The following is a 17653-nucleotide window of genomic DNA, read 5'->3' on the forward strand; positions in this document are numbered from 1 at the left end:
TTCCCTGCTGAGCAGAGAGCCTGATGCGGGGCTCTATCCCAGGACCCTGAGATCATGACCTGAGCTGAAGGCAGAGGCTTAACACACTGATCCACTCAGGTGCCCCTGTAAGATACATTTCAAAGGAGAAACACCCTAGAGACTGGGATCCTTCCATTAACAGGAGGAGGAGAAGTCTGTTTGATGGAGCCTCCAGCTATGCCTGGAGACAAGGTGAGCAAGTTATTGCCCGGATGAAGTCTACAACACAGGACCCAAATTTCACCCCAAGTAGTATTAATGTGAAAACAGTTCTTACAGCCTGCACCCAAGATTAGACTGGCCAATGGAGTGAACAGATGAATAGAACTGGGTCCTGCTAAAATTCAGTACTGATGAATGCTATTAGGCTAACCTGAGATATAAGAGCTCCCCACTGCCTGAAAATTCTCCCTCCCCCCACTGCGGTCACCACCTCTGCCCAGGCTTAGGAAACTGAAGCTAATGTGGACACAAAACTGATTGGTCAAAAGAGGGTAATTGCCCTGAGGCTGCCATTTTCTTAAAACACACCCTTCTGATCGCACACTGAGTGGATCTCTGGGTAGTGAGGAAATGTAACAGTATTTCAGAATTTACTTGACAAAGTGACAATACAGAACCCATGCCTGACAGAATCACAAGGCATGAAAGGGAGGCTTTAATTTCCCTATTTTTTTCTGGGAAGATGATGGAGTAAGAGGATCCTAAGTTTCCCTTGGACATTCCAATATAGTAGCCGTGTGTGTAACTAACCCAGAAAATGACCTGAAGACTGACAGAAGAGACCTTCCACAGGTCATCATAGAGAGGAGGCCACACTGAAAAGTGGAGGTGGGGTGGAGATACAGTGGGAAACAAAACTTCTGCTAAGACTAACTGCAAATAAGAGGGACCCCACAAACATGGAAAAGAGAGAGAAGGAGACTCCAGAGAAGTTACCCCAGACTTGGGGGACATGCAATGAGAATACAAGCCCCATAAAATTTGGCTTTGAAAGCCAGTAGGGTTTAACTTTGTGAGTTTGTGCAACCAGCAGGACTTAATTCGGGGTACTTTAAAAATCAGTCGGCTTAGTTCTAAGAGAGCCAGAGGGCAATAGGAAACTGAGTCCCTGCCCTTAAGGAGCAAGAAAAACAAGCAATCCCATTGAGATAAGCATAGAAGCAGCAGTTTGAAAAGTATCTGGGGTATAGTGAAGGAGATTTATTTATTAATCTCAGAGTATGTGCTGGAGAGCAGTGATCTTTAGAATTCCCCAAGAACAAAAGAGCTGGTGGGACCATTTGCCCCCTCCCTAGCCTAGATAGCCTGGCACTTATAGGAACCAGTGAAAATACTTTACAGCTACCCTGCCAACAGCATGTCCCCTACCCTTGTATTCTCCTGTGGATCTGCCACATCCAACATGCCCAACTTAGAGGGGCTGCCTTCAAAATGACACCTGCCCTAAGGATGGAAGGTAAAGGGAAGATAACTACACACACTAGTTCTACTGTAGGCCCAACAGCTGAACCTTATAATTGGCAGTGCAGGGTGCCCTGTCAATCAATGCGTGTGCCACCCAAACAGATAGATAAGGGCAGGCATCTGATCAGATTGCCAGACCCATCTGTGCCCCAGGGGGCAGCACAGGGAGATAAAACAACAGTTTGGGGTCACTGTAGTTCTGGTAGATGGGTTGGAGGCTGGTATCTCGTTAGTCTGCAGGTCTCACCTACCAACCAAAGCCTCTCAGCAGCACAGGGAGAGTGCCCTGAGTTCAGTGTGACTGTAGCCCCAGCAAATGAGTTAAGGGCAGGCATCTTGTCTGACTGCTGATACCACCCAACTGCAAGTCCACGGCAGTCCCAGACTGGCCCCTTGACAGCAGAGTGACCTAAGCCAGCCTCCAACAGGCAAATTGTAGCCAACAGGCCATTGTAGCCAACTGGACTGAAGGAAAGTGAGGCTTAGCCTACAGCAGTAGAGTACATGGAATCCACATAGGAGAAACCCCTGAAGCACCTGTTTCTGGTAAACAGGCACCACAGAACCTCTTCTTCATAAGGTTCCTACTTTCAAAGTCAGGAGACATAACTGACTTTCCTAATACATAGAAACAAACACAGGAAGTTACTTAAAGTGAGGAAACAGAAAAATGTGTCCTAAATGAAAGGACAGGAAAAAACAAGAGCAAAAGAGCTAAAATGAGACAGAGATAAGCAATATGCTTGATTTAAAAGAAAAAAAAACTCAAATTAATGGTCATAAAGATAATTTCTGGACTTAAAAAAAGAGTGGGGGACCTCAGGGAGACCTTCAAAAAAGAGCTATAAAATATAAGAAAGAACCAACCAGAGGTAAAGAACTCAATAACCAAAATTAAAAATATGCTAGAGGGAATAAATAGAGCATAGGAGGCAGAAGAATCAATCAGCAAGATGGAACATAGAGTAACAGAAAGCAATCAAGCTAAACAACAACACAGAAGAATAAAAATATGAAGAGGATAGGAACTCAGCAAAATCATCAAACATAATAACTTAACATTCACATTATAGAAATCCCAAAAGGGGAACAGAAAGAAAAGGGGGCAAAATTTGAAGAAATTGCAGATGAAAACTTCCCAAATTTGGGGATGGAAACAGACATCTAGATACAGGAGACACAGGGAGCCCCCAATAAAGTCAATACATAGAGGTCCACACCAAGATACATAACAATTAAAAAGGTAGAAGGTAGTGGTAAAGAGATTTTATCTTAAAGCAGCAAGTGAAAAATAAAGCAGTTACATAAAAGGGAAACCCCATAAGTCTATCAGCTGATTTTTCAGCTGGAACTCTGAGGCCAGAAGTGGCATAATATATTCAAAGTGCTGAGAAGAAAAAAACCTGCCCTTAAGAGCACTCTACTCAGCAAGGCTCTCTTTCAGGATAGAAGGAGAAATGAATAGTTCTTCCAAAAAAAAAAAAAAAGTGAAAGGAGTTCATTGCTACTATACCAGTCTTACAAGAAACATTAAAGGAAATTCTTTTTGTGGAAAGAAAAGGCCATTATCAAGAATTAGAAAATCATGAAAGGAAAATATTTCACATATAATTACAAACATAATAAGTAGTAAATTAGTTATAAAGCCAGTATAGAGGTAAAGCAAAATGCAATAAAATCAATTGCACCTATAAAAATCAGTCAAGGGATTCATAAAATAAAAGGATATAAAGTCTGACATCACATACATAACATGTGGTGGGAGGTGTAAAAATATAGTGCTTTTAGAAAGGGTTCAAATTTGGGCGCCTGGGTGGCTCAGTGGGTTAAGCCACTGCCTTCGGCTCAGGTCAAGATCTCAGGGTCCTGGGATCGAGTCCCGCATCGGGCTCTCTGCTCAGCAAGGAGCCTGCTTCCTCCTCTCTCTCTCTCTGCCTGCCTCTCTGCCTACTTGTGATCTCTCTCTGTCAAATGAATAAATAAAATCTTAAAAAAAAAAAAAAGAAAGGGTTCAAATTTAAGCTACCATCAATTTAATATAGACTGCCATATGCAAAAGATGTTAGACATGAACCTAATGATAACCACAAATCAAAAACCTGTAATTATGCAAAAAAATAAAGAGAAAGGAATCCAAGCATATCACTTTATGAACCATTAAGCCACAACTGAAGAAAGCAAGAGAAGAACTACAAAAATAACTACAAAGCAAGTAACAAAGGGGCACCTGGGTGTTTCAGTCAGTTAAGCATCTGCCTTCTGCTCGGGTCATCATCTCAGGGTCCTGAGATCAAGCCCCACATCTGGCTCTCTGCTCAGATGGGAGTCTGCTTATCCCTCTCCCCTGGCACTGCTCATGCTCTCTCTCACTTCCTCTCTCTATCTCTCTCAAATAAATAAAATCTAAAAAGAATAAAAAATAAAACAAGTAACAAAATGGCAGTAAGTACATGCCTATTTATAATTACTTAGAAGGCAAACAGACTACCTGCTCTAATAAAAACACACAGGGTGACTGAATGGATAAGCACAAGACCTATCTGTAAATGGTGCCTACAAGAGACTCATTTCAGATCTAAAGACATGTAGATTGAAAGTGAGAGGATGGAAAAACATTTACTATGCAAATGGAAGCAAAAGTCCAGGATAGCAATACTTAAATCAGAAAAACAGATTTTAAACAAAGACTGTAACAAGAGACAGAGACATAAACATAAAGGGAACAAACCAACAAGAAGGCATAATTGTATGCATCCAAATATAACCAATTAGGTGCTCAACCTAGGAGCACCTAAATCCATAAAGCAACTATTAACAGACATAAAGTAAGAAATTGAGAGTAATAACATAATAGTAGGAGACTTTAACATCCCACTTACATCAATGGATAGATCATCCAGACAGAAAATTAACAAGGTAACAGTAGTTTTAAATCACCCATTGGACTAGAGGGACCTAACACATAGATCCAGAACATTCCATCCTAGAACAGCAGCATACATATTATTTTTGGAACATTCGCCAGAATAGATCACATGTTAGGCCAGAAATCAAATCTCAAAGGATTCAAAAGGATTGAAATCATATCATGCATCTTTTCCAACCACATAGTACAAAACCAGAAATCAATCACAAGAAAAAAATTTCTTTTAATTTTTTAATTTAAAACCCCAATGTTTATAGCAGCAATGGCCATGGACGCCAAACTGTGGAAAGAACCAAGATGCCCCTCAATGGACGAATGGATAAGAAAGATGTGGTCCATAAACACTATGGAGTATTATGCCTCCATCAGAAAGGACGAATACCCAACTTTTTGTAGCAACATGGATGGGACTCGAAGAGATTATGCTGAGTGAAATAAGTCAAGCAGAGAGAGTCAATTATCATATGGTTTCACTTATTTGTGGAGCATAACAAATAGCATGGAGGACATGGGGAGTTAGAGAGAAGAAGGGAGTTGGGGGAAATTGGAAGGGGAGGTGAACCATGAGAGACTATGGACTCTAAAAAACAATCTGAGGGGTTTGAATTGGTGGGTGGGTGAGAGGTTGGGGTACCAGGTGGTGGGTATTATAGAGGGCACGGATTGCATGGAGCACTAGGTGTGGTGAAAAAATAATGAATACCGTTATGCCGAAAATAAATAAAAAATATGCTGAGTGAAATAAGTCAAGCAGAGAGAGTCAATTATCATATGGTTTCACTTATTTGTGGAGCATAACAAATATCATGGAGGACAAGGGGTGTTAGGAGAAGGGAGTTGGGGTAAATTGGAAGGGGAGGTGAATCACGAGAGACTATGGACTCTGAAAAACAATCTGAGGGGTTTGAAGTGGCGGGGGGGGGGTGGAGGTTAGGGTACCAGGTGGTGGGTATTATAGAGGGCATGGATTGCATGGAGCACTGGGTGTGGTGAAAAAATAATGAATACTGTTTTTCTGAAAATAAATAAATTGAAAAAATTTTTTAAAAAGTAAATTAAAAATTTAAAAAAATTTAATCAAATTTTAAAATTTAAAACTAAATAACTTGCTACTAAACAATGAATGAGTCAACCAAGAAATAAAAGAGGAATTAAAAAATACATGAAGACAAATGAAAATGAAACACAATGGTCCAAAATCTTTGGGATGCATCAAAAGCTGTTCTAATATGAAAGATTATATCAATACAGGCCTACCTCAATTAGCAAGAAATACCTCAGATAAACAACCTAACCTTACACCTAAAGGAGCTGGAAAAAGGACAAAACCAAAGGCAGCAGAAGGAAGGAAACAATAAAGGTTAGAGTAGAAATAAGTGAAATGGAGACTTAAAAACAATAGAACAGATTAATGAAACCAGGAGCTTGTTCTTTGAAAGGATCAAGAAAATTGATGAGCCTTTAGCCAAACTCAAAAAGAAAGAGCTAGAGTGAGAGTGAAAGAGGACATGGCAGTGAGTACACACAAATAAATACATTCAGAAATGAAGGAAGGGAGATACAACTCCACAAAATTACAAATGTTTATAAGAAAATCTCATGAAAAATGATATGTGAACAAATTGGACAACGTAGAAGAAATGGATAAATCCTAGAAATAGAACCTCTCAAAACTGAATCAGGAAGACATAGAAAATTTGAACAGGCCAATTACTAGCATGAAATTGATTAAGTCATTGAAAATACTCCTGATAAAACTCCAGGACCAGGTGGATTCACAGATGAATTCCATTAAACATTTAAAGAACAGTTAATAACTATTCTTCCCAAGTTATTCCAAAAATAGAAGAGGAAGAAAAGCTTCCAAATTCCTTCTATGAGGCCACCATTACCCTGATACCAAAACCAGATAGACACTACAAAAAAGAATTACTGGCCAATATCACTGAAGACCATAGATCCAAAATCCTCAATATGCTAACAGACCAAATCCAACAATAGATTAAAAAGAACTTGCCATCAAAACCAAGCAGGCTTTATTTCAAGGATTCAGGAGTGATTCAATATTTCAAGTCAATCAGTGTGATACAACACATCAACCAGGGAAAGGATGATACATATATGATCATTTCAATCAATGCAGAAAAGACACTCGACAAATATAGCATCCATTCATGATAAAAACTCAACAAAACAGGTTTAGATGAAATATCCCTCCATATAATAAAGGCCATATATGCAAACCCACAACTAATACTATATTTAATGGTGAAAGACTGGGAGAATTTCCCCTGTCAGGAACAAGAAAAGGATGTCTATTCTCACCACTTTTATTCACCATAGTGCTCAAAGTCCTAGCCATAGCAATCAGACAAGAAAAAGAAATAAAAGCCATCTAAATTGGTAAGGAGAAAGTTAGTCTCTATTTGCAGGTAATCCAATATTATATATAGAAAGCCTTAAAGACTATACCAAAAACTCCTAGAACTGATAAATAAAGTCATTAAAGTCCCAGAATACCAAATTAACATATAGAAATTTGTTGCATGTCTAAGCACTAATAAAGTAGCAGGAAAGTTAAGAAAACAATCCCATTTACAACTGCACCAAAAGGAGTAAAATACCTAGGAATAAGCTTAACCAAGGAGAAGGAAGAATATACTCTGAAAACTTTCAAACATTGATTAAAGTAGTTGAAGATGACACAAACAAAGGGAAAGATATTCCATGCTTGTGGTTTGGGAAAACAAATATTATTAAAATAGACATACTACCCAAAGCAATCTATACATTTAATGCAATCCCTATCAAAATATCAAAAGCATTTTTCATAGAATTAGAACAAAGCATCCTAAACTGTTGTATGGAACCACAAGAGAACTCAAATGACTTAAGCAATCTTGCAAAGGACAGCAAAGTGGAACATATTACAATCCCAGATTTCAAGATATACTACAAAGTTATAGTAATCACAACAGTATAGTACTGGCACAAAAACAGAGATATAGACAAAAGGAACATATTAGAGAGCCCAGAAATAAACCCAGGCTTTTGAGGTCAAATAATCTACAGCAAAGGAGACTAGAATATACAATGGGGAAAAAGATTGTCTCTTTAACAAATGATGTTGGGAAAACTGGACAGCTACATGAAAAGGAGGGAAACTGGGTCACTTTCTTACACCATACACACAAATAAACTTGCAGTAGATTAAAGACGTAAATGTGAGACCTCAGCCATAAAAGCTATAGAAGAAAATATAGGCGGTAATTTCTTTGCCCTCAACCATAGCAACATTTTCCAGGATATATCTCCTAAGGTAAGGGAAACAAAAGCAAAATTAAATTATTGGGATGATAACAGAATAAAAAGCTTTTGCAAAATGAAGGAAGCAAACAAACAAAAAGACAATCTGCTAACTGGGAGAGGTTATTTGCAAATGACATATATGTTAAAGGATTATCCAAAATATGTAAAAACAAATACAACTCAACATTAAAAACCAAAAAAACATCCAATTTGAAAATGAGCAGATGAACAGACATTTCTCCAAAAAAGACCTACAGATGGCCAACAGACACAGGAAAATATCCTCAACATCAGACATTATTAGGGAAATGTAAATCAAAACTACAATGGGATATCTTCTCACATCTGTCAGAATTGCTAAAATCAACAACACAAGAAATGACAGTTGTTAGCGAGGGTGGGGAGAAAAAGGAACCCTGAACACGATCGGTGACAATACCAACTGGTACAGTCGCTGTGGAAAACAGATGGAAGTTCTTCAAAAAATTAAAAATAGAATTACCATATGAACCAGTAATTTCACAACTGGGTATTTGAAAAACATGAATTCCAATGATATATGCATTGCTATGTTCATTAAAGCATTATTCGCAGTAGCCAATTTATGAAAGCAGCCCAAGTGTTCATTGATAAATGGATGGCTAAAGAAGAGGTGGTATATATACATACAATGGAATATTATTCAGACATAAAAAATGAAATTTTGCCATTTGCAACAACATATACAGATCTAGAGAATATAATGTTGAGTAAAATAAGTCAGAGAAAGACAAATACTGTATGAGATCATTCATTTGTGGATGTTAAGAAGCAAAACAAACAGATAAGGAAATAAAAAGACAAAAATCAGACTCTTAGATATAGAGAACTAATTGACGGTTACCATAGGAGAAGTAGGTGGGCATAGGTAAAATAGGTGAAGAGGATTAAAGAGTACATTTAACATAATAAGCTCTGAGTAATGTATAAAATTGCTGAATCACTGTATTGTACACCTGAAACTATTAAACACTGCACGTTAATTATACTAGAATTTTTTTAAAAGAAGTTGTTCCTGTAGCAGTTATTGATAAGATACAAGGATATCCACATCTCACCACACCATAACAGCTGCAAACTTTCCTAGGTTCCTTAAGCTCTTGGTATCCATTTATCCTTTGCATGGCTCAAGAGCTTAAGCACCTTTATAGATTTGTAAGAACAGAAGCCCATTGGGATTGGTCTTCAAAGGAAAGAGAAGCATTTGAAGAAGCCAAGGTGGCTGTTACACAGATCCAAGACTTAAGCGTTCATGTACAGAGGCAGCCACTTGACTGGATGGAGTCAGTTACCTAGAAAGGTTTTGATGGAATTTATGGCAATGGCAAGGGTACAAATGCATACTGTAAGGCTTCTGGTCACTGTTATGGAAAGGAACTGAAGCATGATAATGCATTTTAGAACAACTGTGGGCTAATTACCATGCCTTACGGCAAGTAGAAGACATGGCTAACAGGATCCCAGTGACCATTTGCACTCAGCATCCTATAGCAGCATGGCTAAAGGATACATTCCAAGAGCCCAAGTCAGATATTGCCCAAATCCAGACTGCAGCTAAATGGCATGCCTACTTGCAACAACACAGTACCTTGACAAATAGCCCTCTTAGTGTGGAGCCACACTCCATTCTTGGCCTGTTGACTCATGTCACCTCTGAAGGAAAGCCATTAACTGAGGTTGCAAAGCCACCACAGTTGCCATTCTTTACAGTTACCAATCCCTGATCATGCCTGTAGAGTCAGCAAGGGTCAGCAAGGTGTGACCTCTGCACCTGGACAGCTACTGCCATCCAACCCTCAACTGAAACTATCTAATGGACTCTGGTGCCAAACATAGAAGTCAATGGGCTGAACTGCAAACAACATAAGCGCTTCATGAGCCCAATTCCATTGTTCTATGCACAGAATCTGGGAAATCTATAAGGGACCAACCATATGATTTCTTCAATGGAAGGCACAGGACTAGATGGTGACAGGGCACCCATGCTGGGGAATCAACATGTGGAACTCCAGTGCATACAAGGTATGAACACTACTGTTTACCATGTAGATGCACACACTGCACACACCCCACCTGGTAATCAACAGAACGATGAGTTGGGCCACATCTGCCTCCTAGAAGACTTGCCAAAAGAAGACAATGCCACCTAGCTATACAACATAGGAAATTGAGGACAACAGACCTTGTGGGCAGTTGTTAAGAACTGGGACTTACCACTGCATTACCAAGACACTGTAACCATCTACCGACAAAGCCCAACCTGTGCCCAGGAACAACCATGACCTTTGTCAAGAGACACATACAAGTAGTGGGGAAGAAAACAGAGCACTCCATTCAGAGATAGCAGATTGGTCCCCTGCCACTCTCTGATGGCTGACATTATGCTTTGACATGCATGACACTTACTCAGGACTCCTGCAAGCCAACCCCACCAAGTATGCCACACAGAAGGCCACCATCTGTGGCCTGGAACAGCTGTGTGTTACATACAGGGTGCCCACTGATACTGACAGCAACCAAGGCTCCCATTTCACAGGACATAAAGTGCAAAGGGGGCCAAAGCTCAAGATGTCCATTGGCATCTTCATCTACCATGTAATCCCAGTACAGCTCAGTTGGCCTTTTGGAAACACCACCTGTCAACAGTTATACAGACATTAAATAAATATATACATTCCAATAGTGCCTATACTCTACTTGCTCAAGGACCCCTGATGTCACCCTTAGAATACAAGTAGACAGCATGCAGGAAGATGCTCTTTGCTGCATGTAGGGACACAAGATAACCCTTTACTGCCCTTGCCACAAGATCTATCTATAGCAGAACATGTAACTATGTAGCGCTGGAAATGACAAACAAGTGTACAGTGTTTTGGGTTTTCAGTCCTGTAGGATAGGGATAGAATAAGACCCAACCATCCACCCCCCATTTCTTCACCCCATTCCACTGAAAACAAAGCAGCACATGCACCCCAATAGGCCTCTCATGAAAAGGGATACTATCATAATGGCCCTACAGAGAATTATTATAACCCCACTATCCTTTCCAAGTTTGTCCTGCCATGTAGCAGAAAAGGAGCTAACAATTTGGTACAGTCAGTTTGGAGCTAGACTGAGGCCAGGGGTGGGGTTATCCAGGAACACCCACCCCTCCTGATTCTATAGGTCAGTTGTCACTAGCCTTTTCTGGTGCCTACTCAGCATCTTACTTTTTGCCCTTAGATTCTGCACAGGAAACCCATTTACCTAATGGACCCTGACCACAACTTCTTATAGAAAAAGACCAACTACTGGGTGTGTAGTGAACTCCCCCTATCAGCGACCATGGGCCTCCTTTGACAAATTTAAGCTGCCCTCCAAAGCACTTGGGAATGCTTTTATGCGTGGTATAACACTTTCTTTCCCCTACTTGGATGGACCCATATTCACTAGGTATCCAGGCTCCCTGCCCAGGAAGACACAAAGAGCAAAATTTTTCCCTTGATATGGGAACAGTTAAATAAGATTCTACGTATAGAATAGGTATGGGATGGCTTTTGGGATGATTAAATGGGTTTTTTGGGGTGATTAAATGCAACATTGGTTCAAATCATGGGAATGGCCCCATTTGCATAGAGAGGCACAACAGGACCACAGATGCTACAGGTCATAATGTAGGATGGATCCACACACAACAATGCAGTTACACTTTACTCATCATTGCTGGTACCTGACTATGGAAACAAGCATCCATTCCTGTTGGTGCCTTCCCCTCTCCGGGGATGGCTTTGGGCATGTGGTACTCATGGCAGGCCCTACTTACCCTATAACTAGACTAAGTGCTGAATCTGGGGTGCCCCTACCTGCCAGGCCACATACTCACCCACTTATAGGAGAAGCCTACCAACTGGGAGGTGGTCAGGGCCTGACATAGAACCAACAGAACATCTTGGTGGTTCCAACCCCTGTCCATTCTCTCCCCTTCTGTGGCTGACCACTGACGTAGAATGCAGGTATAAGCTTTAGCCAAACACATGACTACCACCTTTAATTCCACCCATAAGGCAGACACCCTCCTCACTGGAGAGTTTCCAAATGAGACAAGCAGTTCTGCAAAATAGAATCGCCCCTGGCATGTGCTGTCATCAAGATGGACTGCTGTATGCATGTACCAGTCACTTTAAGAAACTTTAATTATGGGTCTCATTTTGGACTTAGTCAAGGGAATATGGGAAACCTGAGGTTTATTTAGGTACTCACTAGACTTAACTTTAAAGAGGCAGATTTTGATAGTTTCAGGAGAGGAGGAATGGGGATAGATTAGGAGTAAAATGCAAGTTCTATAGAGAGAATAGAGGAAAGTGACACCAGAGTTGGGGCCTGAGCACAAGGTGACTTCTACTGTCTGCAACCAAGGGGTGGGTGGTCCAGGGAATGGGGTGAGGCCTCAGAAGCCATTTTGACCCCTTTCAATTGCTTGTTTGCCTCAATTAATTTAGAGATATTATACACAAGTAATGAATCATTGAACACTACAACAAAAACTTATGATGTACTATATGTTGGCTAAGTGAATATAATGAAATTTTTTGAAAAATAAAGAAATAGTATTTCACAAAGAGGCAAAACAGAATCCTGAAAACATCTGAAAGCCTCAAGGTACCATTTAAAGGAGGTATCTCATTCAGTTTTTTGTTTGTTTGTTTGTTTGTTTTGGAGCCATGACTTTCTAACTTAATTTTGAGTAAAACAAGTTTGGGGATATTAAAATTTCTTATAAGGCCACTTAAGTTATAAATTATTTTTGGTCAGGTCAGTACACTTAGTGATAAATTACATGTGAAGGGACCATAGTTTGAAAATATAAAACCAACAGAGTGCCCATAGTGGTGAAGGAGGAAAAGAGGAGGCAGCCCTCAGAGCGTTTTGATGACCGGCATCCCATTTCTTAAAGGTTTTTCTTTAGAGCAAAGAGATAAACTCTTAAACAGCAGTGTCAGTAGGAGCAGCGTGGTTCTAGAAGGAATCTGGCCAAAAGCCAGCAAAGTTCCAGTAGTAAAATGTGGTTCCGAAAAGGAGTCAGACCAAAGGATAGCACAGTTCAGTAGGAGCAATCTGATCCCAAACAGGAGTCAGACTAAAGGCTTGTGTAATTCCAACAGGCACAGTTCCTCATGGAATGGTCCAGTCCCCAAAGGGGGTCAGACCAAAGGCCAACACAGTTCAAATGCACAGTTCCAACAGGGAGAGTCTGGTTCTGAAAAAGAGTTGGACCAAAGGCCAAATGAGTACTTTCAAATAAAAAAACACAAATACAAAACACAAGACCTTGAAACAGATCCTGAATAAAGTCTGAAGAGCTTGAACACAAAGTGTAAAGCTCAAAATCCAGGAGAAAACTTACCCTCAAACCCCAGGGTGGGCAAAAAAGCAGTGAGCACAATTGGCTCTGTGGGTACCAGCACCTCTTTGCTCACCAGCCTCAGAGCTGTTGGGGGTCTTCTCTGAATCCCATTTCTGATCACCAAGTAATGTTAACCTTAAAAATAGAACTGCCATCAGGGAAATACAAATCAAAACCACAATGAGATACCACCTCACACCAGTCACAATGGCTAAAATTAACAACTCAGGAAACAACAGATGTTAGCAAAGATGTGGAGAAAGGGAAACCCTCTTATGCTGGTGGTGGGAATGGAAACTGGTGCAGCCACTCTGGAAAAGAGTATGGATGTTCCCCCAAAAGTTAAAAATACAACTACCCTACGACCCAATAATTGCACTATTAGGTATCTAACCAAAAGATGCAAATACAGTGATTCAAAGAAGCACATGCACCCCAATGATTATAGCAGCAATGTCCACAATAGCTAAACTATGGAAAGGGTCCACATATCCATCAACAGATGAATGGATAATGAAGATGTGGTGTATATATACAATGGAATAATATTCAGCCATCAAAAAGAATGAAATATTGCTATTGCAATGACGTGGATGGAACTAGAGGGTATTATGCTAGGCAAAATAAGTCAGAGAAAGGCAAATATAGGAGTTCACTCATATGTGGAATTTAAGAAACAAAACAGATGAACATAGGGGAAGGGATGGAAAAATCAGATGAAAACAGAGGGGGTGACAAACCATAAGAAACTCACAACTCTAGGAAACAAACTCAGGGTTACTGGAGGGTTGGTGCGGGGCAATGGGGTAAGTGGGTGATGGTCATGAAGGAGGGCCCTTGATGGAATGAGCACTTGATGTTATACGCAACTAATGAATCACTGAACTCTACTTCTGAAACTAATAATACAGTGTATGTTAATTAAATTGAATTCAAATGTAAAAATATTTTAAAAAATAAAAATAATAAAACTGCCAGTTATTTTACCAGCAAAAATGAGTTTATTCAGGAATTGGCTCTGTGGGTACTGGCACCTGTTTGTTTGCTCACCAGCCTCAGAGCTGTTGGGGGTCTTATCTGGATCCCATTTTTTTTTTGGATCCCATTTTTGATCACTAAGTAAAAATAAACTTAAATTTAAAAATATTTTAAAAGAAAAAATATAAAATTACCAGTTATTTTACCAGCAAAAATGGATTCATTTGGGAAGAGCAGAGAATTGCAATCCAGGACAAGCAAGCTATGGCAAAACCACAAAGGAGAGAAACACTCTTTTATAGAGGAAAGGGGGAAGTTGGAAGGGGTTGTTATAAACTAAAAGTAAACAATAAACTGGTCGGTTGTAAGCAGTAAAAGTAAGAGAGTAAATTGGGAGGCTTAAGTATAGTGGTTCTTCATTGGTTGAGTTGTGACAATTTCTCTTGGCTGGGCTGTGTTAGTATTGATTTGCAGTCTCTTTCTGTTGGATGTGCAACTGACTGCAAGTGTTAGGGTATGAGAGCTCCCCTTGCCAAACTTCACAAGTCTGTTTTAGTGAGATTTCCTTTATTAATTTTCACAATGTAAAAAATGTTATTTTTTTTAAGGCAGCTGCCTTCTGCTCGGGTCATGGTCCCAGTGTCCTGGGATCGAGTCCCACATTGGGCTCCTTGCTCGGAGGGAAGCCTGCTTCTCCCTCTGCCTCTGCCTGCCATTCTGTCTGCCTGTGCTCACTCTCTCCTCCTCTCTCTCTCTCTGATAAATAAATAAAATCTTTAAAAAAAAAAAACTTTCAGTGAACTGCAGAATTGCAAATAGAAGAAACTTCCTTAACATGACAAGCACCATTTACAAAAAGCCATAGCCATTGCTACAGTTAATGGCAATCTTGATGGTGAAAGACTGACTTTTTTCTCCAGTGATTAGGAATTTAGGCTGTCAGTTCACACTTTCTTCTATTCAAAGTTGTATTGGAGGCCCTAGACAGTGCAATAAGGCAAGGAAAGGAAGTAACAGAAATAAAGATTAGAAAGAAAGAAATAACACTCCCCCTATTTGCCGATGATATGCTTGTTCTACCAAGAATATCCCAAGGAATCTGCATAAAAGTTAATGGAACTAAAATGTAAATTTAAAAAAGTAACCAAGTAAAGGCCAATATATAAAATTCAATTATATTTCTATAGATGAGCAATAAAACATTGAAAAATAGAAATGTAAGCAACTGTACCATTTATATTAGCACCAAAGCCCATGAAATACTTTGGTATAAATTAACAAAATATATGCAAGATGTGCATGCTGAAAATTATAAAACATGATGAAAGAAAAGAAAACATGGTCCAAATAAGAAATGTATCATGTTCATAGATTAGAAATTTCAATATCGATGTTAATTTTCCACATACCAATTTATACATTCAACAAAATCTTTTTAAAAATCACAGCATTATTTTTTATAGATATTGACAACCTGATTCTAAAATTTGAATGGAAAGGCAGAGTAATGCCACTACGTGATTTGAGCATTTACTCTAAAGTTAAATAGGACAATGTGGTATTAAGGAAAGAACAGACACACAGAAGAGTAGAACAAAAGAGAGATCAGAAATAGACCCCCATAGATATATATGGGCAACTGATTTCAACAAAAATGCAAAGGCAATTCTATGGACAAAAGAGAATCTTACAAGAAACCATAGTGGAGTTACTGGACATACATTTTCATAAAGAATGCTCTTCAACCTGTATCACACAACGTACACAAAAATTAACTCAAAATGGATCCATATAGCTAAATGTAAAACCTGAAACTGTGAAACTTCTAGAAGAAAGCAGAAAATATTTGTCACCTTGGATTATGAAAAGATTTCTTAGATTGAACACCAAAGCCCTACCATGAGAAAAAATTAGATTTCCTCAAAATTTAAAATTTCCACTGTGCAAAAGACACTATTAAAAAAATGAAGACAAACTACAGATTGGGAGAAAATACTTGTAAAAGATTCATCTGATAAAAAAACTTGTATAGGAAGATGTGGTCCATATACACTATGGAGTATTATGCCTCCATCAGAAAGGATGAATACCCAACTTTTGTAGCAACACGGACAGGACTGGAAGAGATTATGCTGAGTGAAATAAGTCAAGCAGAGAGAGTCAATTATCATATGGTTTCACTTATTTGTGGAGCATAACAAATATCATGGAGGACAAGGGGTGTTAGAGAGGAGAAGGGAGTTGGGGTAAATTGGAAGGGGAGGTGAATCATGAGAGACTATGGACTCTGAAAAACAATCTGAGGGGTTTGAAGTTGCGGGGGTTGGGAGGTTGGGGTACCAGGTGGTGGGTATTATAGAGGGCATGGATTGCATGGAGCACTGGGTGTGGTGAAAAAAATAATGAATACTGTTTTTCTGAAAATAAATAAATTGAAAAAATTTAAAAAAACCTTGTATTCAGCATATATCAAGATCTCTCAAAACTCAACAATAAGGGAAAATATTTAAAAACAGGCAAGATGAGACTGATGGGGCACAATCAGGGTGGTATTACTTAAAAATAAAATCTAAAAAAGAAAAAGCATTTAAAAATTTAAAAATTTACTCCAAATTCTGGAAAATATTAACAATATAACAACTTACAGAATAATAGCTATAGGAGACCAGAGGGAAAATTGATTAAAACTACCCAACTTTTGTTGGGTCCCACTTGCTCATAGAAAAAATCCACAAAATATATTCTGGGTACCAAAATATATCCAGAAGAAAAATGAGGAAGGAACACAACTAAGGAATAAGTAGCATTCTGAAACCCTCTGTTAAGAAAACTTTACTCTAAAATTATTATCTATTAAAAATATTTTCACATTTTTAAACTAGAAGAACACTTATTTGTGAAACTTTAGAAATATTTTTTCCAAGCATGGTACTCATCTGCAAATTCAATTTGAGTCATTATTATATACATCCCCTCTCAAACATTTTGATACCTTTTCAGATTTTCTCTTTGCCTCTGTACAAGATCTACCTTTACAAAAATAAGAGATCCACTGATGGCTCCCTTCCTCAAAACTTCAAACTGACTTACTCATTTGAATTGAGAAAGACACTGTCTTCAGTATCTTCATCATGGAACCTGGAGAGTCGTTCCATTATACTATCACCGCCAACAAATGCAAAAACATGTCATTAGAGATTTGCTACATGTAACAGCAATGTGATAATTTATTTAAACAAAAACAATTCCTTGAATTTAAAGGATATGGTAAACAGGACTTAGCTCACTGGATGACCTAAATATTTAGAAAAAACTTTAGACTTGTTGTCCAGAAAACTCTGTATTCTCATGGGTATTTCCAAGATCAAATTTTGTGAATCTCTCTAGCGTTCTCTCCCCCACCTCCCTCCTTCTATTCTCCCTCCTCCCACCCTTCTCCCTTCTCTATTTTTCCTCCCCGCCCCCACACCCTCAGTCTATCTCCTATCTCGGTCTTCTGCCTGTCTTCCTCTGTGTCCCTCTTTCTTCGG

At 39.0% G+C, this 17653-nt stretch overlaps 1 protein-coding gene and 1 pseudogene across 1 annotated transcript in view; one reads left to right on the forward strand and one right to left on the reverse strand.

Annotated features, from left to right (window-relative positions):
- The window catches only part of LOC131814146 (mitochondrial ornithine transporter 1-like), a 395300-nt pseudogene that overhangs the window by 82629 nt on the left and 295018 nt on the right, over nt 1-17653 (forward strand).
- The window catches only part of LOC131814150 (phosphatidylinositol 3,4,5-trisphosphate 3-phosphatase TPTE2-like), a 73280-nt gene that overhangs the window by 53537 nt on the left and 2090 nt on the right, over nt 1-17653 (reverse strand). The window contains exon 2 of the mRNA XM_059144887.1: nt 17214-17282. Coding sequence (XP_059000870.1) covers nt 17214-17282 — 69 coding nt within the window. The remainder of the gene's footprint in view (nt 1-17213; nt 17283-17653) is intronic.

Source organism: Mustela lutreola, chromosome 13 (genome assembly GCF_030435805.1).
Source record: "Mustela lutreola isolate mMusLut2 chromosome 13, mMusLut2.pri, whole genome shotgun sequence".
Classification (NCBI taxonomy): domain Eukaryota; kingdom Metazoa; phylum Chordata; class Mammalia; order Carnivora; family Mustelidae; genus Mustela; species Mustela lutreola.